The following is a 20,365-nucleotide window of genomic DNA, read 5'->3' as shown; positions in this document are numbered from 1 at the left end:
AGACTTTATTGGCTTATATGAGACCCCCAACACTGAATCACAAACTCTGTTTAGTATTTTAAATGATGTTTTTGCTCGTTTGATTTGTCAATGGATAACTTAAGAGGACAGTGCTATGATGGTGCCTCGAATATGAGAGATAAGTTCAAAGGACTAAAAAGGTTAGTTTTAGATATACAACCAAAACCATGTTATGTGCACTGCTCTGCTCACAGTTTAGACTTGGCAGTTGTAGACACTCTCCATCATGTTACATCTATGATGGATATTATGGCTTTAGCCAAGGTCTTAATAAACACCGTATGGGAACCCAACAAAAGGATGGAGCTTTTCTGAAGCATGCGCTGTGAGAGCACCAACGACCAAGATGGTCTACGACCTCTTTGCTCGACTCGATGGACTATGTGAGCTTCTAGTATCTTGAGAATATTGAAAAACTTTGAAGAAAATCTCGAGTTTTTTGAAAAATTTTCTGCAGAGGATAAAACAGAGGCAGGTTACAAACGTGCAGACTACCATGAGTGAATGTTGCAGTTCAAGACTTATTTCTTTTTATGTCTTCATTACCATGCTATGAACCCAGTAGAGGATGTCAATGAAAATTTCAATGCCCTCATCTAAGTGTTGCTGATCCAGAAAAAATATATGAGGGCTTGATTTGTATATTGAATGGAAGGTGTGATAGTTTTGAACACTTTTGGGAATTATGTTTAGAAGGAAAACCTCCACAAGTTGATGATCCTTCTTTTCCCTGGAATCGAAGTGTACCAAAGAAGTATGAAAACAATGAAGCCAGCTGACTGCACATTTTCAAAACCCCAAAGGAATACTACAAAGCTATATACATTGAGGTTTGTGAAATGTTGTAATCATGCATTACTTAGCGGTTTGCTTCAACTGGACTCACACAGGTCATTGAAGTTGAACAAGAATACTTGCTTTTACTAAACAGAGGTGAAACAAATTTGGAAAAATCAACTGAGTTTTTCAAAAATGACCTAGACATTGAGAGACTGTGCTTATACTTGAATATGTTAGCCAATATTGCTAATGAAAAACAACTGGTTTTAAAAAACATGCATGATGTAAGAAAGTACATTACACAAGAGCCTGCAGTTGGAGAAATGTTATGTGAAGTAATGAAGTGCATTGAGCTTCTCCAAGTTGTTCCAATCACAACAGCAACAGCAGAACGGTCATTTAGCGCCCTTAGACATCTGAAGTTATATCTCCAATCAACAATGGGACAACTTGGCTATTCTTCATGCCCACCGAGATGTTTTGGATGAATTGGATATCTGACCAGTCATCAGCGACTTCATATTCAGTAATCCAGTCAGACGGTTGACATTTGCACCTTTCTAAAGACACTCTAGCCCTAATACTGGCATTTAGAGCAATATTAAAAATCTTTATGAAATAGAGGATTAAATACATACATATTGTTAAATTTTCAATTTCAAAATATTACTACTAGTTTAGTGCTGTATTACTATAGTACTGTATTAGTATTTTTAAATACTTAAATATTTTTAGGGTGTAAGAACAAATTAAAACCCGCAATTTACGTACTTTTTGGCTGAAAGTATTAGGCACACTGTATTAACTTTATTAACTGTATTAAAGCATTAAGTTTGAGATATTATTTTTATTTAATGAACCCTGAGCCTTATTCAGAGTAAGCTTAAATTAACTATTTCACTTATTAATCGAAGTGCTATTACTGTGCGACAGCAATATTTTATGTTTTCTTCTTTTAATGATAGTTTAGGATTTATTTAAACACAATTTCAGGCTTTTCAGAGCTATATATTCACTGCTCTTCAATAGTCTCTAAACATGATTATTACTGTAAATTAAATTAACGTTTTACAAAAATACCATGCATGTTTATGTTTTGCTTCTTTTTTCAAAGCCAAAAAAATGCGTCAGGCTTGTCGAGTTTCCCAGAGTGTTGAGTTATTAAGAGTCCAGTTTTTGGGATTCTAATGTTGATCATATGACTCTAAAATGCATAAAAAACTTTAAAACTCACTATTTTTCATCTAAAATTTAGAAAATAACCCAGGGCAAGACCCCTAGTATGGTCCCCACCAATATTTCCTATAAGTCAGCGCCCCTATAAGCCCATGTCTTTGCTTTCGCTCGATGTCCAAAGCCCAAGCCCAACCCCATGCCCTACTAAATGTGTGTACCTGATCTCTGTTAAAATTGTTGCTATTTATTCTAATTTTGACCACTTCTTTGATGACGGAATGGTGGGACGTAGCTGCTCAATATGCCTTCCATGCATGCATCACTCTGGCACTCTCTGGAAGGTTACCAGATGCTGCACTATGATCACATTCTTCCATCGCTGAGAAGACTTCATTGAAGCTTGCCACTGTGAAAGGCTACGAGGACACATTCTTTCACCGTTGTGCTGACTTTTTGTACTCAAAATCTGGCAGATAACCTTGGTCACATTGTCTGCCACCTTGTCACATACCACTTTTATCACCTTGGCTGCAACCCCACCTTCTCTCAAAGCCATAATATTCTTTAGGCCACTTATGGTCTGTGCAATGTTGTCCCTGGTTGGAAGTCAAGACTCTTGTGTATTCAGCTCCCATACTGGGCACAGTGGTGCATTGGTTATGACACTGTAATTACATTAGGGAAAACCAGTGTTCAAATTGTCATAATTGTCATCCATCATCCAGATTTTATTTTTCTGTAGTTTCTCCAAATTGCTTATGGCAAATTTCAGGATGTTTTCTCTGTATTGAAAGTCTTCCCTATCACACACCATAACTTTTTTTGTTTTGTTCAAGAGCTTCCTCAGGGTAATTTAGAACTTTTCACTGTGTTGTGGTATTCATATGTTTATAAGGCATATCAAAAGTACTTTTAAAATCTTTACTGGTGGGTTCATCGCACCAAAACAAGAAAAATCATCCAAATAAATGTATGTTGGAAAATCCTTCAATTCGATCTGTTAATGAAGTTGCATTTTGAGATAAATTCCAAATTCATGATAAGCAATTAAAATTTGTGTTGTTAAATATTGACTGATATTATTCACACAAGTGTATTTGCTGTTTCTCCCATTACGTTATTGATGGGATGTTTCGCTGTGGACACATTCATGTATGTTTGAGTTCAGTCTACCTTCAATATTTCAATGTATGCAACAGTAGTGAATCACCCAATAAATGTTCTTTTTGACTTTAGGTGGTATTTTCATTTTTCGAGCACATAGATACGAATTTTATCTACGATGATGTGAGTGGTAATGAAAGCAAAGCTGCACAGGTGTATCAAAGGACCTGAATATCCAACCTTTGCTTTGTGTTGTTGTATTTCTGAGACAGGATTGATAACACCACAAATAATCAATCAAGGTAGATCAGGATTCTAAAGAATCCATACGATATTTCATTGGGGGAGAGGGGAGGGGGGGGGGAGGCAAGACGTGGGAGTATGGAGTATTTTTAATATTTTTGATGATGAATGTCGACTTGTAAGTAACCAAAAAAAAAAAAAAGATCCAGTTCTGACCCTTACAAGATATTTCATGTATCCATATCGTCTTCAGTGTTTGCAGGATTTTAGTTTGTCTGTCACCAACCGCAAGGTAACATTTGTTGGTGGTTAGTTGCACAAACTGCCTGTCTATTATTCCAGTGTCTCTTGGGCATACATCCAGGACAATATTTTTCTTCTTCTGGCATTGCAGCTCATAATCATACAGTCATTTTGGAGGTGGCTTGATGACAGGATTAAAAACCACTTGACTTCAAGAAACACATTGGTAGGTTATCTTACATCTGATTTGTAGTCAGCACTCAGTGTCCCACTGGAGAAAGTTCTTTGAAACATGGTAAAACTGGATTTATGGGAAATGGTCCAATAATTTTCTCTACACAACTTTTAATTATTACCTTGATGCACAAGTTCATAGCATTTTTCCATAAGTTTAGTAAATGCAACAGATACACATAACATAGACTTTAGTCATCAATAATTTATTCTCCCTCACTATTTACAACCGTCAGTCAATGCTGGGATAACTTTTTGATTCAGCAACTGTAGAAATCACGTAATTTTGAGGCGAGGAACTCGTCGATCTATGTTGGCAGCACATTTTTATCTGGAAATAATGTTCCTTAAAGGTTGTTTGATAGAGGGCAGAAAAGGTGAAAATCTGAGGGTGCAAAATCAGGTGAAAAAGGTGGATGTGGAATGACTTCCCAGTCACTCTCTGTATAGTGTTTTTTGTCATTCTAGCAAAATGTGGGCAGGCATTAGCATGGGCATAATTTCATGCAGTCCTCCTGGTCACTGTTTTTGGATTTTATCTGCAAGACCTCTCAGTTGTTAACAACAAATGTCAGCAGTGATGTTTACACCTCAGGGAAGAAATTCACCGGCCGCTGTATCTGAGTGGTTGTAGGCACTTCAGTCCACAACCGCGCGGCTGCTATGGTCGCAGGTTTGAATCCTGCCTCAGGCATGGATGTGTGTGCTGTCCTTAGGTTAGTTAGGTTCAAGTAGTTATAAGTCTAGGGGACTGATGACCTCAGATGTTAAGTCCCATAGTGCTTAGAGCCATTTGAACCATTTGAAGAAATTCGTAGTACACCAAACTGTCACTGTTCTGCCAGATACATAACATTCTCTTTTGTGGATGCACTCATGTCTTTGTATGAGGAGTTGCTGCTTTGTTTCGGCTCAACCAGTCCTCTTTTTTTTCCTTATGTTAGCATAAAGACACCGTTCCTCGTCACCAATAATGATATGGAATAAGAATGGTTGGTATAGTTCACAAGCCAGTTGTTGACAAGCAGGCAGACATGCACATATGACCACCCACTGATTTTCGTGATTTTGGTTTAGAACATGCTGTACCCATACACTTAATTTTTTAACCTTCCCCATTGCCTGCAAATATCACGCAAGGTGGAATTATCAGATTTCATTATATTTACCAGCTCTCAAGTACACTGACATGAATCATTGTGGTTTAATTTGTTTAAACAATCTTAATCAAACACCAAAGATCATCCTGAACGTTGTCCGCAGCTCGTGGTCTTGCAGTAGTCTTCTCGCTTCCCGTGCACGGGGTCCCGGGTTCAATTTCTGGTGGGGTCAGGTATTTTCTCTGCCTCGTGATGACTGGGTGCTGTGTGTCTTTCATCATCATTTCATCATCATTGACTCGCAAGTCGCCGAAGTGGCAACTAAAAAGGACTTGCAATACGGCAGCCGAACTTCCCCGCAAGGGGCCTCCCGGTCAACAATGCCATACGATCATTTCATTTCATTTCATCCTGAACGTGGATAGTCACTAATGTCAAAATGATCCCCCTTAAAATGAGAAAACCATTTTCTTGCTGTGCTCTGTCCAACGGCATTATCCCAATACATGGTGCATATGTTTTTGGCTGCCTCCACTGCTGTCACCCCTCTGTTGAACTCAAACAGAAGAATATATTGGAAATGTTCTGATTTCTCCAATTGGCACTCAATTTTATAGTGTCCACAGCTTCATTCACTAACTCCAAATGCCAAATGACAATATGTAAACTCAAATAGCAGCAGTGAACTGCAAATAAAAAATGACAGTCGATAAATAAATGCAAAGCAATAGGAATATGAATATGCAAAATGAAAATGCTATGAACTTATGCACCAATGTAATAATTTGGCTTGTTTGACATTTACTGTCAACATTTGCAATACGATGGCCAGTTTCAGCTCTCATGTAAAATATTTTTCACAGACAGACTGTTTCAGTATCCTACTAACCAATAACATAGTGACTGAATGTTCACAATATACTTTCACATATAAAGTCTCATAGCTGAATATCAGAATTGGCTTTTGATTATACTGTCATTAAACAAAGAAACTTTCTCATCGCTTATAAAAATAAATAGCTGTCCATGTCGTCAGTACAAAAATATAAAGACACAACCTGGAACATAAGTTACTCACAGATTGACTCGGAGAATTTAGTAAAACACAAGACATGTTACTAAGATATTGCTCATATAACTGCTACTGAAAGGCTTTGTAATGCATAGATGTTGCTCATACTAATGCTAGTGGTGAATTGTAGATTTATGTGATGGAAGAGGTTTTTATAAAATTGTGTAAAGATATATTGGGGTTTTGGAAACTACTTATTTACTTATAAAACTGCTTGCTTGAAATTTACTAGATTAGTTAAAATTTACTAGATTAGTTGAGCTATGTGTTCAGACAATAATTTGGTTTATATAATAAGCCATTAGTTAACAAATGTGTGTACAGTGGTAAATTACAAGTATGGTTGCCATATTTGAAATGATAAATTTTGCAAATTATTAATTAATGGCTTAATCAATTAATTAAGGCTGTCATTCACTCCATAAAATGTAGGGCAACAGAAGTATAGTGCTAAACTTGGGAATTAAACAGGTACCGGGTGATCAAAAAGTCAGTACAAATTTGAAAACTGAGTAAATCACAGAATAATGTAGATAGAGAGGTACAAATTGACACAGATGTTTGGAATGACATGAGGTTTTATTAGAACCAAAAAAATACAAAAGTTCAAAAAACGTCTGACAGACGGCGCTTCATCTGATCAGAATAGCAATAATTATCATAACAAAGTAAGACAAAGCAAAGATGATGTTCTTTACAGGAAATGCTCAATATGTCCAACATCATTCCTCAACAATAGCTGTAGTCGAGGAATAATGTTGTGAACAGCACTGTAAAGCATGTCCGGAGTTATGGTGAGGCATTGGCGTCGGATGTTGTCTTTCAGCATCCCTAGAGATGTCGGTCGATCACGATACACTTGCAACTTCAGGTAACCTCAAAGCCAATAATCGCACGGACTGAGGTCTGGGAACCTTGGAGGCCAAGCATGACGAAAGTGGCAGCTGAGCACATGATCATCACCAAACGACGCGCGCAAGAGATCTTTCTCGCGTCTAGCAATATGGGGTGGAGCACCATCCTGCATAAATATCATACGTTCCAGCAGGTGTTTATCAGCCAGGCTGGGGATGATGCAATTCTGTAACATATCGGCGTACCTCTCACCCATCATGGTAGCAGTTACAAAACCAGAATCATGCATTTCCTCGAAGAAAAAAGGCCCAATAATGGTAGAGTGGTAAATCCAACCCATACCATGACTTTCTCCTCGTGCAATGGAGTTTCCACAACAGTTCTAGGATTTTTGGTAGCCCAAATTCTGCAGTTGTGGGCGTTGACAGACCCTCGGAGCGTGAAATGAGCTTCGTCGGTCCACAACACTTTACTCAACCAATCATCATCTTCTGCCATCTTTTGAAACGCACATACCGCAAATGCCCTCCGCTTCACTAAATTTCCAGGTAACAGTTCATGATGCCGATGGATTTTGTACGGATAGCATCGGAGGGTACGCCTAAGTGCCAACCAAACAGTAGTGTATGGAATGCCGGTGCGATTTGCGACTGCATGAGCGCTGACTTCCCCGTGCACTCACTACGGTCTCCATTTCTTCCTGAACTGTCTCAGCAGCATTACGCCTTGTTCTCGGTCAGCCACTACGGGGTCCATCGTCTAAACAACCTGTGGCTTTGAACTTTGAAATCATTCTCGCCACAGGTGCATATGTCAATCGATCTTTACCCATTCAAATCCCCTTCCTGTGACAATAGGATCGTAACTCTGAACTAGCACATTCCCCATTCCGATACTACAGCTTCACTAAAAGCACCTTTTCAGGTAACATCAACATGCTGTGACTGCTGGCACATCTGATTCTCTCTCTCATTATAGCTCCTTTTATACACGATTGTCATGCACAGTCACTGACGTTTTCCTGTCCAGCACCATCTGTTGGACATTTTGTGAACTTTTTTTTTTGTTCTAATAAAACCCCACGTCATTCCAAGCATGTGTGTCAATTTTTACCTCTCTATCTACATTATTCCGTGTTTTATTAAGTTTTCAAATTTATGCTGACTTTTTGATCACCCGGTATAATGACACAAAAGGCAATAGTAATTTTGGGTGTTTCTGGACTTGGACCAGCTTGCTGTGTTATAGCATGTCAGTCTATTTTTGGAATCTTCAGTCTTGCTTAGAGATGAGGCATTGTTTGGAAGAGATAACATATCAGATTTTCACAACCAGCTTTTGTGACCAGATTAAGATGATTATTATACAGGATGTGGCTCTGGAACTTCCTTACTTGAAACAGGCACCATACAGTGGCCATTACCCACCATTGTGTGGGGTTGAGAACATTTAAAAGGACAGGAGCTAACTATTTTTAAGGTTAGTTTAATAGCGATCATGCAGCAAATGAGAGATAAGTGTGTGTTCACAATGACGAGTTACTTTCCCAATGGCCAATTTGGTCATCACAACCTAGTGTGCATTCAAGGAATAGTTTAATATCACACCTGATCAAAAATTAATTGTTTTGTGGATAGACACATTTATGGATACTGGTAGAGTGCAGAAAAAGAAACCAGGAGCCATGAAACTGGAAAAAGTCAAGAAAGTAAGGCTGGCAATTTCGAATTCCTTGAATGATCTGCCCACAACATGCATCTGCTCTTGCAATTTCTGATCACACAGTGAGACAAATTCTTCATGAAGTCCTGAAATTTCATCCATACAAACTATCAGTGGTTCACACAATTAATCCACATGATTTTGTTTCACAAAACAATGCATATGAAGCCTTGATAGAAAACCTGCTTTATTACACCCTTATGTTCACCAGCAATGAGGCACATTTTCATTAATCTGTGTGTGTGAATAACCAAACATGCAGTATTGGAGTGGTATGAACTGTTGAGAACCTCATGAGCAACCCCTGCATACAGAATGTGTGACAGTTTGGTGTGCATTATCCAGAACTGGCATTATTGGCCTGTGGGTTTTTAAAGAGAATGAGTAGGCAGTTATGATCACTTCTGAGTGTTATGTCTAAAAGACTGAGGAATTTTTTCTTCCCAAATTTGAAGAAATGTATATGGGGGATGTGTGGTTCCAACAAGATGGCAGTACAGCTCACTCTTCATGAATTTTAATGACTCTTATACCCAAACACTTCCCCAACAATCTCATTTCTTCGAGGGATGATCTTCAGTGGCCAGCATGCTCGCCAGATTTAATCCTATGCGACTTTTTCACATGGGCTTTCTTAAATCCATGGTGTATATCAGTCATCCATGGACCCTGAGTGAGCTGCAGAACTACATCTGTGCTGCTATTGCTAACAGAGACACAGACAGAGACAAGATGGATGAAGTGGACTGAAACTTCCAATTTTGACTCTCAGAATCCATTGAGCGGAAAGAGGCCCCCTTTATTTTCAAAATCTAATGAAATAAAACTTTACATGTAACTATACATAAAGAAAAAAGAGTTAAATTGGTTTCATTGTGTTTTATGATTTTTAAAAATAAGAAAGTTTCCACACCACACCGTGTACAATTCAAGATAGACGTCAGCAGCCATTTAAGGTTAACACATAACTAGGAATTCTTTATGATTCTCTGTTAGGTCCATATGTTCTTCTGGTACATCTTATAGGTACTGTTAACAAGGACTTTATTCAAAACTTTGCTTTAAATTCATTTCAGATTGTGTCGCTGCAAATAAATGGAAACTTGTGGTTTATTCATGACCAATAAACTCCTACCCCTGATTCTTGAAAGAATCGAACTTCTATGAATAAAGATGTAATAGCTTTCTAACTATATGTTATAAAATGATATAGTTTTTCAGGTATAGACATTGGTTTCCATAAATAATGTCTGCAAAATGTATTGTGAGTAGAGGTAGTAGTAAAGAAGTAATATGTTCAAACATTGTGCCTGATGCTACAGTTTTACTGCATTAAAAGCAAAACAGTAAAACTTCCTGGCAGATTAAAACTGTGTGCCAGACCATGTCTCAGTCCAGTCCACAGTTTTAGTCTGCCTGGAAGTTTCATTTGAACGCATACTCCAGTGAAAATTTCATTCAGCAAAAATGTATTAAATGATAAACATTTCTCCTTTCATCATTGGTGAGGGAGGGGGTTTCAGTGGGAAGAAGTGGCCTAAGGGTTTGGAATGATGTGTAAAGTTTGCTGGAAGCTGCTAAGTGCTCTTATTCTCAACTATTGGATGAAAATAGTCAATGTAACTTGCACACTTTGTGTTATGCTGCCTCAAGATGTATACACTGTTTCCAACTGTAATACTTTACTTGATGAGTAGATTATGGCTGCATTTTAAATTCAGTGAGTAACTATATGTAATATTGAAAAGCCAACTTTTGTTTCCCTGGACCCTGTTGGATAGTCAATCTGCAACTGGGAATGTGTTCCAAGTTAGCTGTTTATTAATATGAGGTTTGCTAAAAAATTAATGTGACAGGTTATTTAACAGACAAAAAGTGTCGGTCTCAAGGTCAGATGCTACATTGCCGAGTCATATGACATCTCACCTCTCCATTCCTGTAACCTTTTCGCCTGATGACCTCTCAGCCTGGTTGTGGCCTTTGTTTTTGTTAGATTATGTACCCACAGCCCATCAAAAAAATGCTTAATGTTTTGAAAGAGTAACAGATTAATGTGAAAATTTTAGTGGAACTTGGGAAATCTCCAAAGAGGCCCATTAATCATTTAAACAAGTATACAATGACGAATGTCTTTGACACACTCCAGTTTTTGAGTGTTTTAAGTGGTCCAAAGAGTGATGATAAGAGATGGGAGATGAACCACATGCAGATTGACCCTCAACAGTAACTACAGGTGAAAATGTTGAAAGAAATTGAAGAGTTAATCTGAAAATACCATGAGTTTAGTATTTGTGCATTGCTGATATTGTAAGAAACAACAAAGAAACTGTTCAGCAGATTTTACATGAACATTTTCAAGAACAAAAAGAGAATGAACATTTGTGTTGACACTCCGAAAACAAGTGATAGCATGATGTGTTTTCTCAGTTATGATCCAGACACTAAGCACCAATTAATGCACTGGGAGAGCCCCAATTCACTGAAACTGAAGAAGGTTTGAATATGAAAGTCAAAATTCAAACAATGATTGTCTTCTATTACATCCATGGTGACTGTGTATTTGAAGTGGATGCCTGAAGGTCGAATTGAATTAGGAATATTATCTTGAAGTCCTATCTATGTTCTGTGAATGGATAAGAAGAAAGTATCCAGAGTTGTGAAAAACAAGTCATGGATTCTGTATCAGAACAATGCCATGTCCCATGCTGCATTGATTGCCAACTCATTTTTGGCTAAGCACAAGATTTCTGTGTTGGAACGTACACCCTACTCACCAGATCTTGCTCTGTGTGACTTTTTCCTGTTCCCTAAAGTGAAATCTCCACTGACAGAAGAAATGTGAGACAGATGAAGCAGTGAAAGAAAAAGTGATGAAGATCATGAACATGCTTACAGAAAAAAAAACTTTTCTTTGAACAGTGGAAAATTTGCATGAAGCAGGCAGAGCATTGTGGAGGGGAGTATTCTAAAGGAGATAATGTAAAACTTGCAATGAAGTAAAAATAAAGAACATTATATCCTGAATTCTGTTATTTTTTAGCCAAACCTCGTATAGATGATGCTCCAGCACATTTCTGTCATCTTGTTTGAGATGCATGTAATGACAACTACCAATATGATGGTTAGATAAGGAAGGGTAAGTAAGTTCTGTGGCCTTTCATTTATCACTTATTAACAAAAAAATTTCTTCATTAACAAAGAAATTTTGTGTACATGTTTATATAGATATTTTTCCTTTTTTCTTTACTTTGGTGTGAGGAATATGCCCTCAAAGTCTGTAAAAGTATTTTCAATACAGTTCCATAAAATTTCGGGAGAACTGCCAGATGTTCGTAACTTCCTGCCACAATATTTCAGCACAGAGTCTTCTGGCCATCTTCAGTGATACTGGCGAAAGCTTCCTGAGCTCTGGTATTTAAGGCCCCACCGGCACATGTGTGGTGGATTGACTTGGCGCTGCGCATGCACTACTGGAGCGCATTCAATTCTGCTGCACCGCAAGCCCTCCATGGTGCAAACTTGCCACATCAATATCAATTTAATTGTCTTCTCGCAGTTCCATCGCAGAACTACACAGGCTATGGAGGACACGAAGTTTGTCAACAATTAGATTCCATTCCATACATCCTCAATAATATGGAAAATCTCTGAAATAATTTTAATTGGCAATGTATGAACTTAATAAGCAGTGACCCAATCCATAACCCAGTAGCTTTGGCTCAGAAGTTGCCTTGAAAATTTACGCATGTTTCATCTTGAATACAAAATGCTTTTACTGAAACATACCACTTTACCTCTTACAGTATGTGTAATAGTGTACCCAACGCTGAATGTTCACTAATGAAGCACAAGACATACTGAATATATCATCCACTGTTTATGATTCTGTCTTTGGAATTTTATACATTTGTAGGCAATTACATACAATTGTTATTATGTATTATATGTAAACTAATGATTTTTTAAATAATTACATAGATGTACTTTTTAAGTAAGATTTCATCTTATTTAAATAATTTACATTTATTTATTCTTGCTTTTCTCATTAAATATGTAACTGATTTTTCGGCACATGTGGTGCAGCAATCAGTGTAATAGATTCCAAAAATTTCTCTATTACACACATTTATGTCTTTGTAGGTCAGAGAAATAACAAACTGAAATGTATGTTAATCCATTTCCCTTTCCTTACAGTGTTAAAAGTGCCATCAGTGAAAGAAAACAAATTTCATCACAGACAAACAAAACTAAAGCAAAGAAGGAGGAGAAAACAATAATTAATAACCAACATGGAATTTCAAGAGGGAAAAGGCCAGCAACATTAGATAACAAGCCAGCAGAAAATTCAAAATCTGCTCCACAGCCAAATAAGACTGAAAATGATAATGCACATTCCCACAGGTAAGAGTCTGATTGTTCCTCCTGTTATTTTTAAAAATTGATGTATATCTGAATCTTTTCTGTTTTATTTTTGTTAGTTTGATACTCACTTTCATTTTACTCTCTCCTCCAATAGACTTTTCTTTCTAGTATCTTGTGCATGGATAATCTCCAGAAGACTTTTGCATATTCTTAAACCAAATTTTATCTTACGTTTGATCCTGTGGCTGTACCAGAAGTGAAATTAGCTACGGGCATACCATTGTCATTATGCTTCCCAATTTTGATCTCCTAGTCAGTGTAAAAATAAACTCATTTGAGATAAGAATGAGTTGCCTGTAAATGTGAATTTATTTAAAGCAGCGAGTAATTTATGACACATGCAGCCTAATTTGGGCATGGGCTATGAAGTGATGAAAACAAGTTCTGAAAAGTAATTATAACTTTCCGTCATAGGTGGTTCATCGTTTACAACCATTACTAAAGAAGTACGGAGCCTCTATGTCCAAAGTGGCTCATTGTTGACAAACACTTCTGTCCAAGCTTTATCGAAATGTGCAGATTCAGTTCTCTTGCTTGCTGAGAGGAGGTGGTGACTGAATGTGTAGTATAAGGAATTGGATCTAGCTTAACTGATGGAACAGATATTGGTGTGGTAGAAGATAAAAACTCAAAGTTTGAAGTGAGAAATGTATTATACTGTTACAAAAAATAATTGATGGTGAATAGAATCTTTAATATCTGTGAGTCTTGTTTATTACTATGCCTTCCAAAGATTCACAGCACCCTCGTTTTGGTGTCATTGATCACCTCTTTAACAGATATCAATAAACACATTCATCCACTGAGGCTCTAGTAAGTTGTTCAGAGAACTTAGCAATCCGCTTATGGTGAGAGGAAACATCCTATAAAAGGCCTGGAACTTCCAATGAGATATATAGGTGTTAGACTGTCATGTTCATTGTTCTTTCCTTCTGCATAGCTGTGATAGGTTGACAGCCATATACTACTTATGATCAGTATCATCAGTTACTACTGACAGACTTTTACCTCCTGAACCTTGAGAGAACTCACTGTCATCTGGTATCACTCAGTGTGGCAGTTCTTAACACTGTTGCAATTATATTTTCATCAGTTACTACTGAGAACTTACAAAAAATAATGAACAGGATAGAGAATTGTGATCTTGGATGGAAATATAACCTAGAAAAACCATTTAGGCTACCTCTGGCATATGAATTATTACCAGTTTTGGAAACTGTACATATACACTTATCTTCCAGAACGTTATGACCACCAATCTACATCAATATAAACCTGTCCAGTCAATAGCAGCATCACCTGGTGAGGAATGACTGCTAGGCAGACGCATGCACGGTGTACAATCTGAGTTTGACTGAGGGTAGACCATGATGGCCTGGAGGCTTGGCACGAGTATTTTGAAGCTGCACGACTTGTCAGGTGTTTGATGAGTGCTGTGGTGAGTGCCTTCAATACATTGTGAAATCAAGGTGAAACCATGTCCAGACATGGTGAGGTTGGGCAAGCCACCCTCATTACGGATGTCAGACGTCATAGGCTGGGCAGACAGGTGTAACAGGGCAGGCAGAAAACTGTGGTGGAACTAACATCAGACTTTAATCCTGGGCAGAGTACAAGTTTGTCTGAACACGCACTACATCGAACACTCCTGACGATGGACCTCCGCAGCCAACGACTCATGCATGTGCCAATGTTATCACCACAGTGTCAGCAACTATGACTGAAATGGGCATGTGACCACTGGCACTGGATGTTGGTACAGTGGGAAGGCATTGTATGGTTTGGTGAATGCCGATACCTTTTTCATCGTGCTGGTTTGAGAGCACAATTCGTTGTCTTCCAAGGGAACAGCTCCTTGACTTCTGTACTGTGGGTCAGAGACAAGCTGGTGGTGGTTCCATTATGCTCTCGAGAACACTCGTGGGCATCTATGGGGCCAAGCAGTACTGTACACTAGTTTCAGACTCTGTACACCCCTTCATGACAATTATGTTTCCCGACGTCAGTGACATTTTTCAACAAGATAATGCACCATGTCACAAGGCCAGGAGTGTTATAGAGTGTTTTGAGGAACACAGTTGCATTTCCAGGTGATGTGCTGGCCCCCAACTCACTAGATTTGAACGTGATCAAAAACATCTGGGATGTTCACCCCCGTTCGTTGAATTTGTGGGAATTAGGTGACTTGTGAGTGCAGGTATGGTGCTAATTCCCTCCAGAAACCTCCCAAAGCCTCATTGCTTCCCTGCCATGATGCCATTGATATCCATTCCAAAGGTGAACATACTGGCTGTCAGGTAGGTGGTCAAGACGTCTTGGCTGATCAGTGTATTTGCATTCACTGAAGTCTTACATGATAGATTTTGGTGTAACAGTGACTTTGAACTCTGCTGATCATTTTAATTAATGATTCTTTATTTGTCTGGCAGACACCTATTGTTTCTCTAATTTTACTGTCTTGTTTCGTATTATGCTTGTACAAATTTGTTGGTCTTTCTTTGCACCAGATATTGTATTCTACAAGTTTCTTTTTTAGCCCTTGAAACTTGTCCTTGTTTTCCACTAATTTTTTCTCAAAGTTCTTAATTATTATTCTTAAGAACTTCCATTAGTGAACCCCTGACTTTTTTCACTTGCTGAAAAAAAATCTCTTAATTTGTGATGCCTGTCTTTAATAGTCTGCAGAATTTTCATTAGGCATTCATTACCACCATTATCTACTATTAGTTTGCAATGAGTAGTGAAGTCAAGGATTGCATCGTTGGTTACTCACTAATTACACTATCACTTCCAATTCCAGAATCTCACTCTTGTCCAGAAAAATTAGAATTTATTACGATGTTTTCAGTTGCTTGTACTTCCCAATTCTTTTGCGACATGTTAACCATTCCATCTTCACTGATTCTTAACTCCACCATACCATTACACTGGCTATCACTGTATTCACAGACATATTGACAATTGGAAAGAATCAGTGTCCTAATCACTTTCCCTAGTTCCTCCCTGATCAACTTTGTCCTAATTTCTGTATGAAGCACGGCTGTGCAGATGCTGACACACTTATCATTCATTGGTTCTATGGGTCGGCCATCTCCTAAGATTGCTTGGTGTCAGAGTCAAAGCTCATATTGCGACATTGTAACATTCCCTTTTGCTTCAGAATATGTAGACCACTTTCAGAGGCTGCCACAGCAAGAAGATTTGTGGTATTTATTACTTGGATATTGGGACTCCTTGGTTGATTAAGAACAGAAGCACAGATTTTTACTATGAGTTTCTGTCAACAATTTCATGTTCATGTGTGACTAAAGAACTATTTAAGAGCAAAGCAATTTTCTTATGAATGTACACTACAGAGAGAAATTCAAGGATTAAACCAAGCACTTGTCAGGCTAAGACAATGGTCAGGAAAAAAAGCCTGAACAGCAGGCAGGACCAAAGTCAGAACAGAACTGCTGCCAGCACGCAGCGCTGGTTGGCAAGCTTATATAAGTGCATTGTTGACATGACACAGCCAGTTACTTTCTACATTGTTTGTAGAAATAAGTATGCTCTCCTGTGCTATGTTAATATGAAGGAGGATATGCTTCATATCTTACAAACTGTGTTTTTGAAGGTTTTTGAGAGGATAGTAGTATGAGAATAGAAACTAATCTCCACACACAAAATTCATTGTCAGGGTTGTTGTTTGGATTCAGGAAGGCAGAGACAACAGTATATACAATTTATTGTTTGGCGTGTAATGTACTCATAGCACCAAATGACAATTTGAGAGTAGTAGGTAGTTTCTTAATTCAGTTAAAGCAGTTGAATCAACTATAATTTCATTTAGTTTGGAGCATTTGGATTAGAGACGTGCTCACTGATTCTTTCTTTCATATCTACCAAACAGGAATCAGAATGTTGTGTTCAATGCCCAAACATACAACCTGATTTGAAACTCACTAGAATGCTGCAAGACTGGTGTGCCACGAGTTTCTATTCTGTGTCTATTGCTGTTCATAATATACCCCAATGATCTGTTACTAAGTAGGACAAATGATTCAGAATTTTTCTTTTTACAGATATCACAAGTGTCATTGCTAATGGTATGCAGCGTAATGTGATTTATGTAGTAAACAGAGAAGTGGGTAACGTCAACTTTCAGCTTACATAGAACTAATTGTCACTTAACTGCAAGAAAACACAGTGTTATGGATGTTGAGAGAAGCAAAGGAAAAGTAGTTCATTCACACTGCGCTCACAGAGAAATATGCATGCATATCTTTATTTCTCTCTGTTTTATCAAATAATGTGAAGTGAAAAGCTAACAAATTCTTTATTATATTCAGTTTTTCATGAAGTTTATAAGCAAATTAATTATTGGAGAAAATGAAGAATTAAGTCCCACACAAACAGAAGTAGTCTATTCTCTCTCTCTCTCTCTCTCTCTCTCTCTCTCTCTCTCTCTCTCTCTCTCTCTCCCTGTCTCTATCTGTTTTCTCTCTCTCTCTCTCACTCTCTCCATCTCTATCTGTTCTCTCTCTCTTTGTCTCTATCTGTTCTCTCTCTCTCTCTCTCTCTCTCTCTCTCTCTCTCTCTTTCTTTCTCTTTTATCTAACTTTGGTTGTTATTGTTGGGATGACAACAATTTTTGCTTTATTCGTCTTCGGATTAGTTTAAATAAGAAGAAAAAAGTATTACTTTATTTTTGTTGTAAAGCATTTTTTCAATTTTATTTGTGCTTTAGATAATTCTTTTTGCTATGAACCTTTTAATATAAGTGCTGTAGTTTTTGGCAAGCACTGCTTTACCCCAAAAATGATAAGAAATTATGATTAGCTGCAATTCCTCTGAACTAATGTTATATGCTCTCCTTGCTGGAAAACTGTCTACACATCATGGCAGATGACAAAAATTACAAAATGCCTGTGTGCATTAATCAGCAAGAGTTGGAATATGTGAACAATGATAGCTTATTAGAAAGTGGCAACAAAAGGTTTGGAAGACTGCAATATTCTTTATACCAAGGGGACTCATCCAGCATATTTACTGATCCTTCCACTAACTATTAACTTTACTGGGTGAAATAAACTGCTCTTTATAACTGTCTATATCACTAAAATACTTACTCTAAATAATGGACTTACATATACAAGTGAACTTTGTATAGAATTTTTTTTTTTTAGCTGCAGTGCAGTGTTTTCAAAAGTAAAAATTATAGCTGCATCTGTCCATTATCATCCCAATCAAAATTAGACTTGTTCATAGGAGAACTTGAGGAACTGACAGCATTGTGGGTCAAAAATAAAAATTGCAGAGAGGTAGTATCTGGTGACATCAATATTAGTGAAATGTGTTCTGCATTGGTGGCAGCAGGATATCATGGAAGGGCCTAGAACCCGGTTCAACATCATTTGTGGTTGTCAATGTCTACATTTATTTCATGAAAGCATTTAAAATTTTCCTTTACAATGGAATTAAGCAAAAAGCCAGTTAACAACAACCAATAATCGCAGAGCACCAGAAGGGCTTAAAAATTTGTTTTGAAATTAATCCCATTTTTTTAAAAGAAAAATTCCAATAAGATCAACATCAATAATCACAGAGTGCCAGAGGCTTAGAATTTACTTTAAAATTGTCTCTTAAAAATTTTTTTCAAGAATATCAAAATCAATAACCACCAGGTGCCAGAAGGCTTAGAAATTGCCTTGAAATTTTAAGTATCACGACAAGGTCAAATATATCTCTGTGGAAAATTAAACTTGCAAAGAGTTTAACGTGGTGAAATTTAGTAACTGTCTGATGGCTTCCAACCTTCCTATTTGCACAATTTTGAGGCTTGATTCTGGAAGGGGAAGGCAGGAAAGGGCAAAGTTAATGAGGAATGGAAAATTAAGAAGATTGCCAGGACAGAGTGACACAGTAAGCATAAGAACTCAGGTGACTGACAACCTGCAACTGCAACTTCGCTCGGGATAGTGATCCCAGTGAGCTTCTAGTACTCACTTCCACCCAGATCCATGTCCACATCCTCTCCCGTTGTCAGGTTGTCCAGTTGTTGAAACAAACCAGAACAGTTTGTTGACTGGTCAGACAGGAGCTGGGTCAACATACAATACAGATAATTATCCCAGCCTACAGAACTGACAATCTGCCATTAGTGTTAGGTCAACTTAGACAGTAATCACATAAAACACAGGAATAATTCCCCACATGAATCTTCTAAAAATTTGTTCCCCTTTCTCCATTTTTTTTTTTAAAAAAAGAAAGAAAAAGAAAAGAAGAAGACGGAAACACACTCTTAAATATGTTTATAAAACTTAAGACCAAGGAATAATTATAAAACTATTATTTGTCCCCAGAACTCTGAATACAAGCTGACCAACATTTAAACAGGAGGGTAACATTTAAACTCAAGATTAATCCAAAGTAATTACAACAACTTGCCTCTCAAATCCAGTACTCCTACAGCATTAAGATTGACTGCTCATTCAAAAATTCACTAGACAGAAATACTGCACCTTACCAATACAGGGCATTCATCAATAGTCCAGTGTGTCCACTATATGACAGCCATCTCCCTGTGCAGCTAGAACTAACAGACACCCCATTTGATGGCCAATGTAATTCTAAAACACAGTTAAAAAAAAAAAAAAAGTTTAACAACTTGGTGCAATAATTGTCCTGTTTATCCTATTAAGACTCCTATGAGTAGGACCCCTGTTCACAGATCCACCAAAAAACAACACCACAAGCAACTCAAACAAAACTAAAACCAGTCACTGTGCAGAAACAGGGATGAATTGGAAGTAATGAGGGGCACGAAGAACCTATAAGTGGCCAAAAGACCTAATACATGACGTCTGCTAAGATGACTGAACAACCAACCAATGGCTGTTCCCGATGAAATCACAGGAAAGGGAAAAGGTTGCAAGTGAATCACCAGCTTGCTACCAAGAGGTCACTTTGATGAATGGGAACACAATAGTGGCAATGCAACAGGCAGCAGCAGAAACACAGTTTCGATGGAAAACCAATAGCCTTCAGCCTCTTGCGGACCAGAGCCTTTGGTCACTCCCTGCACAATTGCCCAACCGTTGTCCTGACTGTGTCAGCTCAGAGCCCCAACTTCCTCCCAGCACTGTCCAAAAGGGACTCACATGCTGCAAAAATTCATCCCACTGACCATTGCATGGCAGCAGTGCAACTGGACGACCAGAGGAGAGACCAAACAGAGGAAGTCGCCCAGAAGAGAAATTGATACAAGCCAACACAGCTCAAGCTGTCCCACTGAAACAATAACCCCCCACAGTTTATTCCTGACAAGGCAGTGGGAGACTGGAGTGGCTCTACTTGGCTTGTTTAATTTGACTGATGTGTACTCGGGAGGTCCTACTGCTATCTGGATTAT

The 20,365-nt window shown here is 38.0% G+C and overlaps 1 protein-coding gene across 1 annotated transcript in view; it reads left to right on the top strand.

Annotated features, from left to right (window-relative positions):
* Positions 1-20,365, top strand: part of LOC124776891 — a 330,314-nt gene that overhangs the window by 183,890 nt on the left and 126,059 nt on the right. The window contains exon 6 of the mRNA XM_047252077.1: positions 12,745-12,951. Coding sequence (XP_047108033.1) covers positions 12,745-12,951 — 207 coding nt within the window. The remainder of the gene's footprint in view (positions 1-12,744; positions 12,952-20,365) is intronic.

The sequence above is a fragment of the Schistocerca piceifrons genome, chromosome 2 (genome assembly GCF_021461385.2).
Source record: "Schistocerca piceifrons isolate TAMUIC-IGC-003096 chromosome 2, iqSchPice1.1, whole genome shotgun sequence".
In the NCBI taxonomy this organism is placed as follows: Eukaryota; Metazoa; Arthropoda; class Insecta; order Orthoptera; family Acrididae; genus Schistocerca; species Schistocerca piceifrons.
The sequence above is the reverse complement of the archived record's forward strand: the minus strand, read 5'-3'. Positions and strand labels throughout refer to the sequence as shown.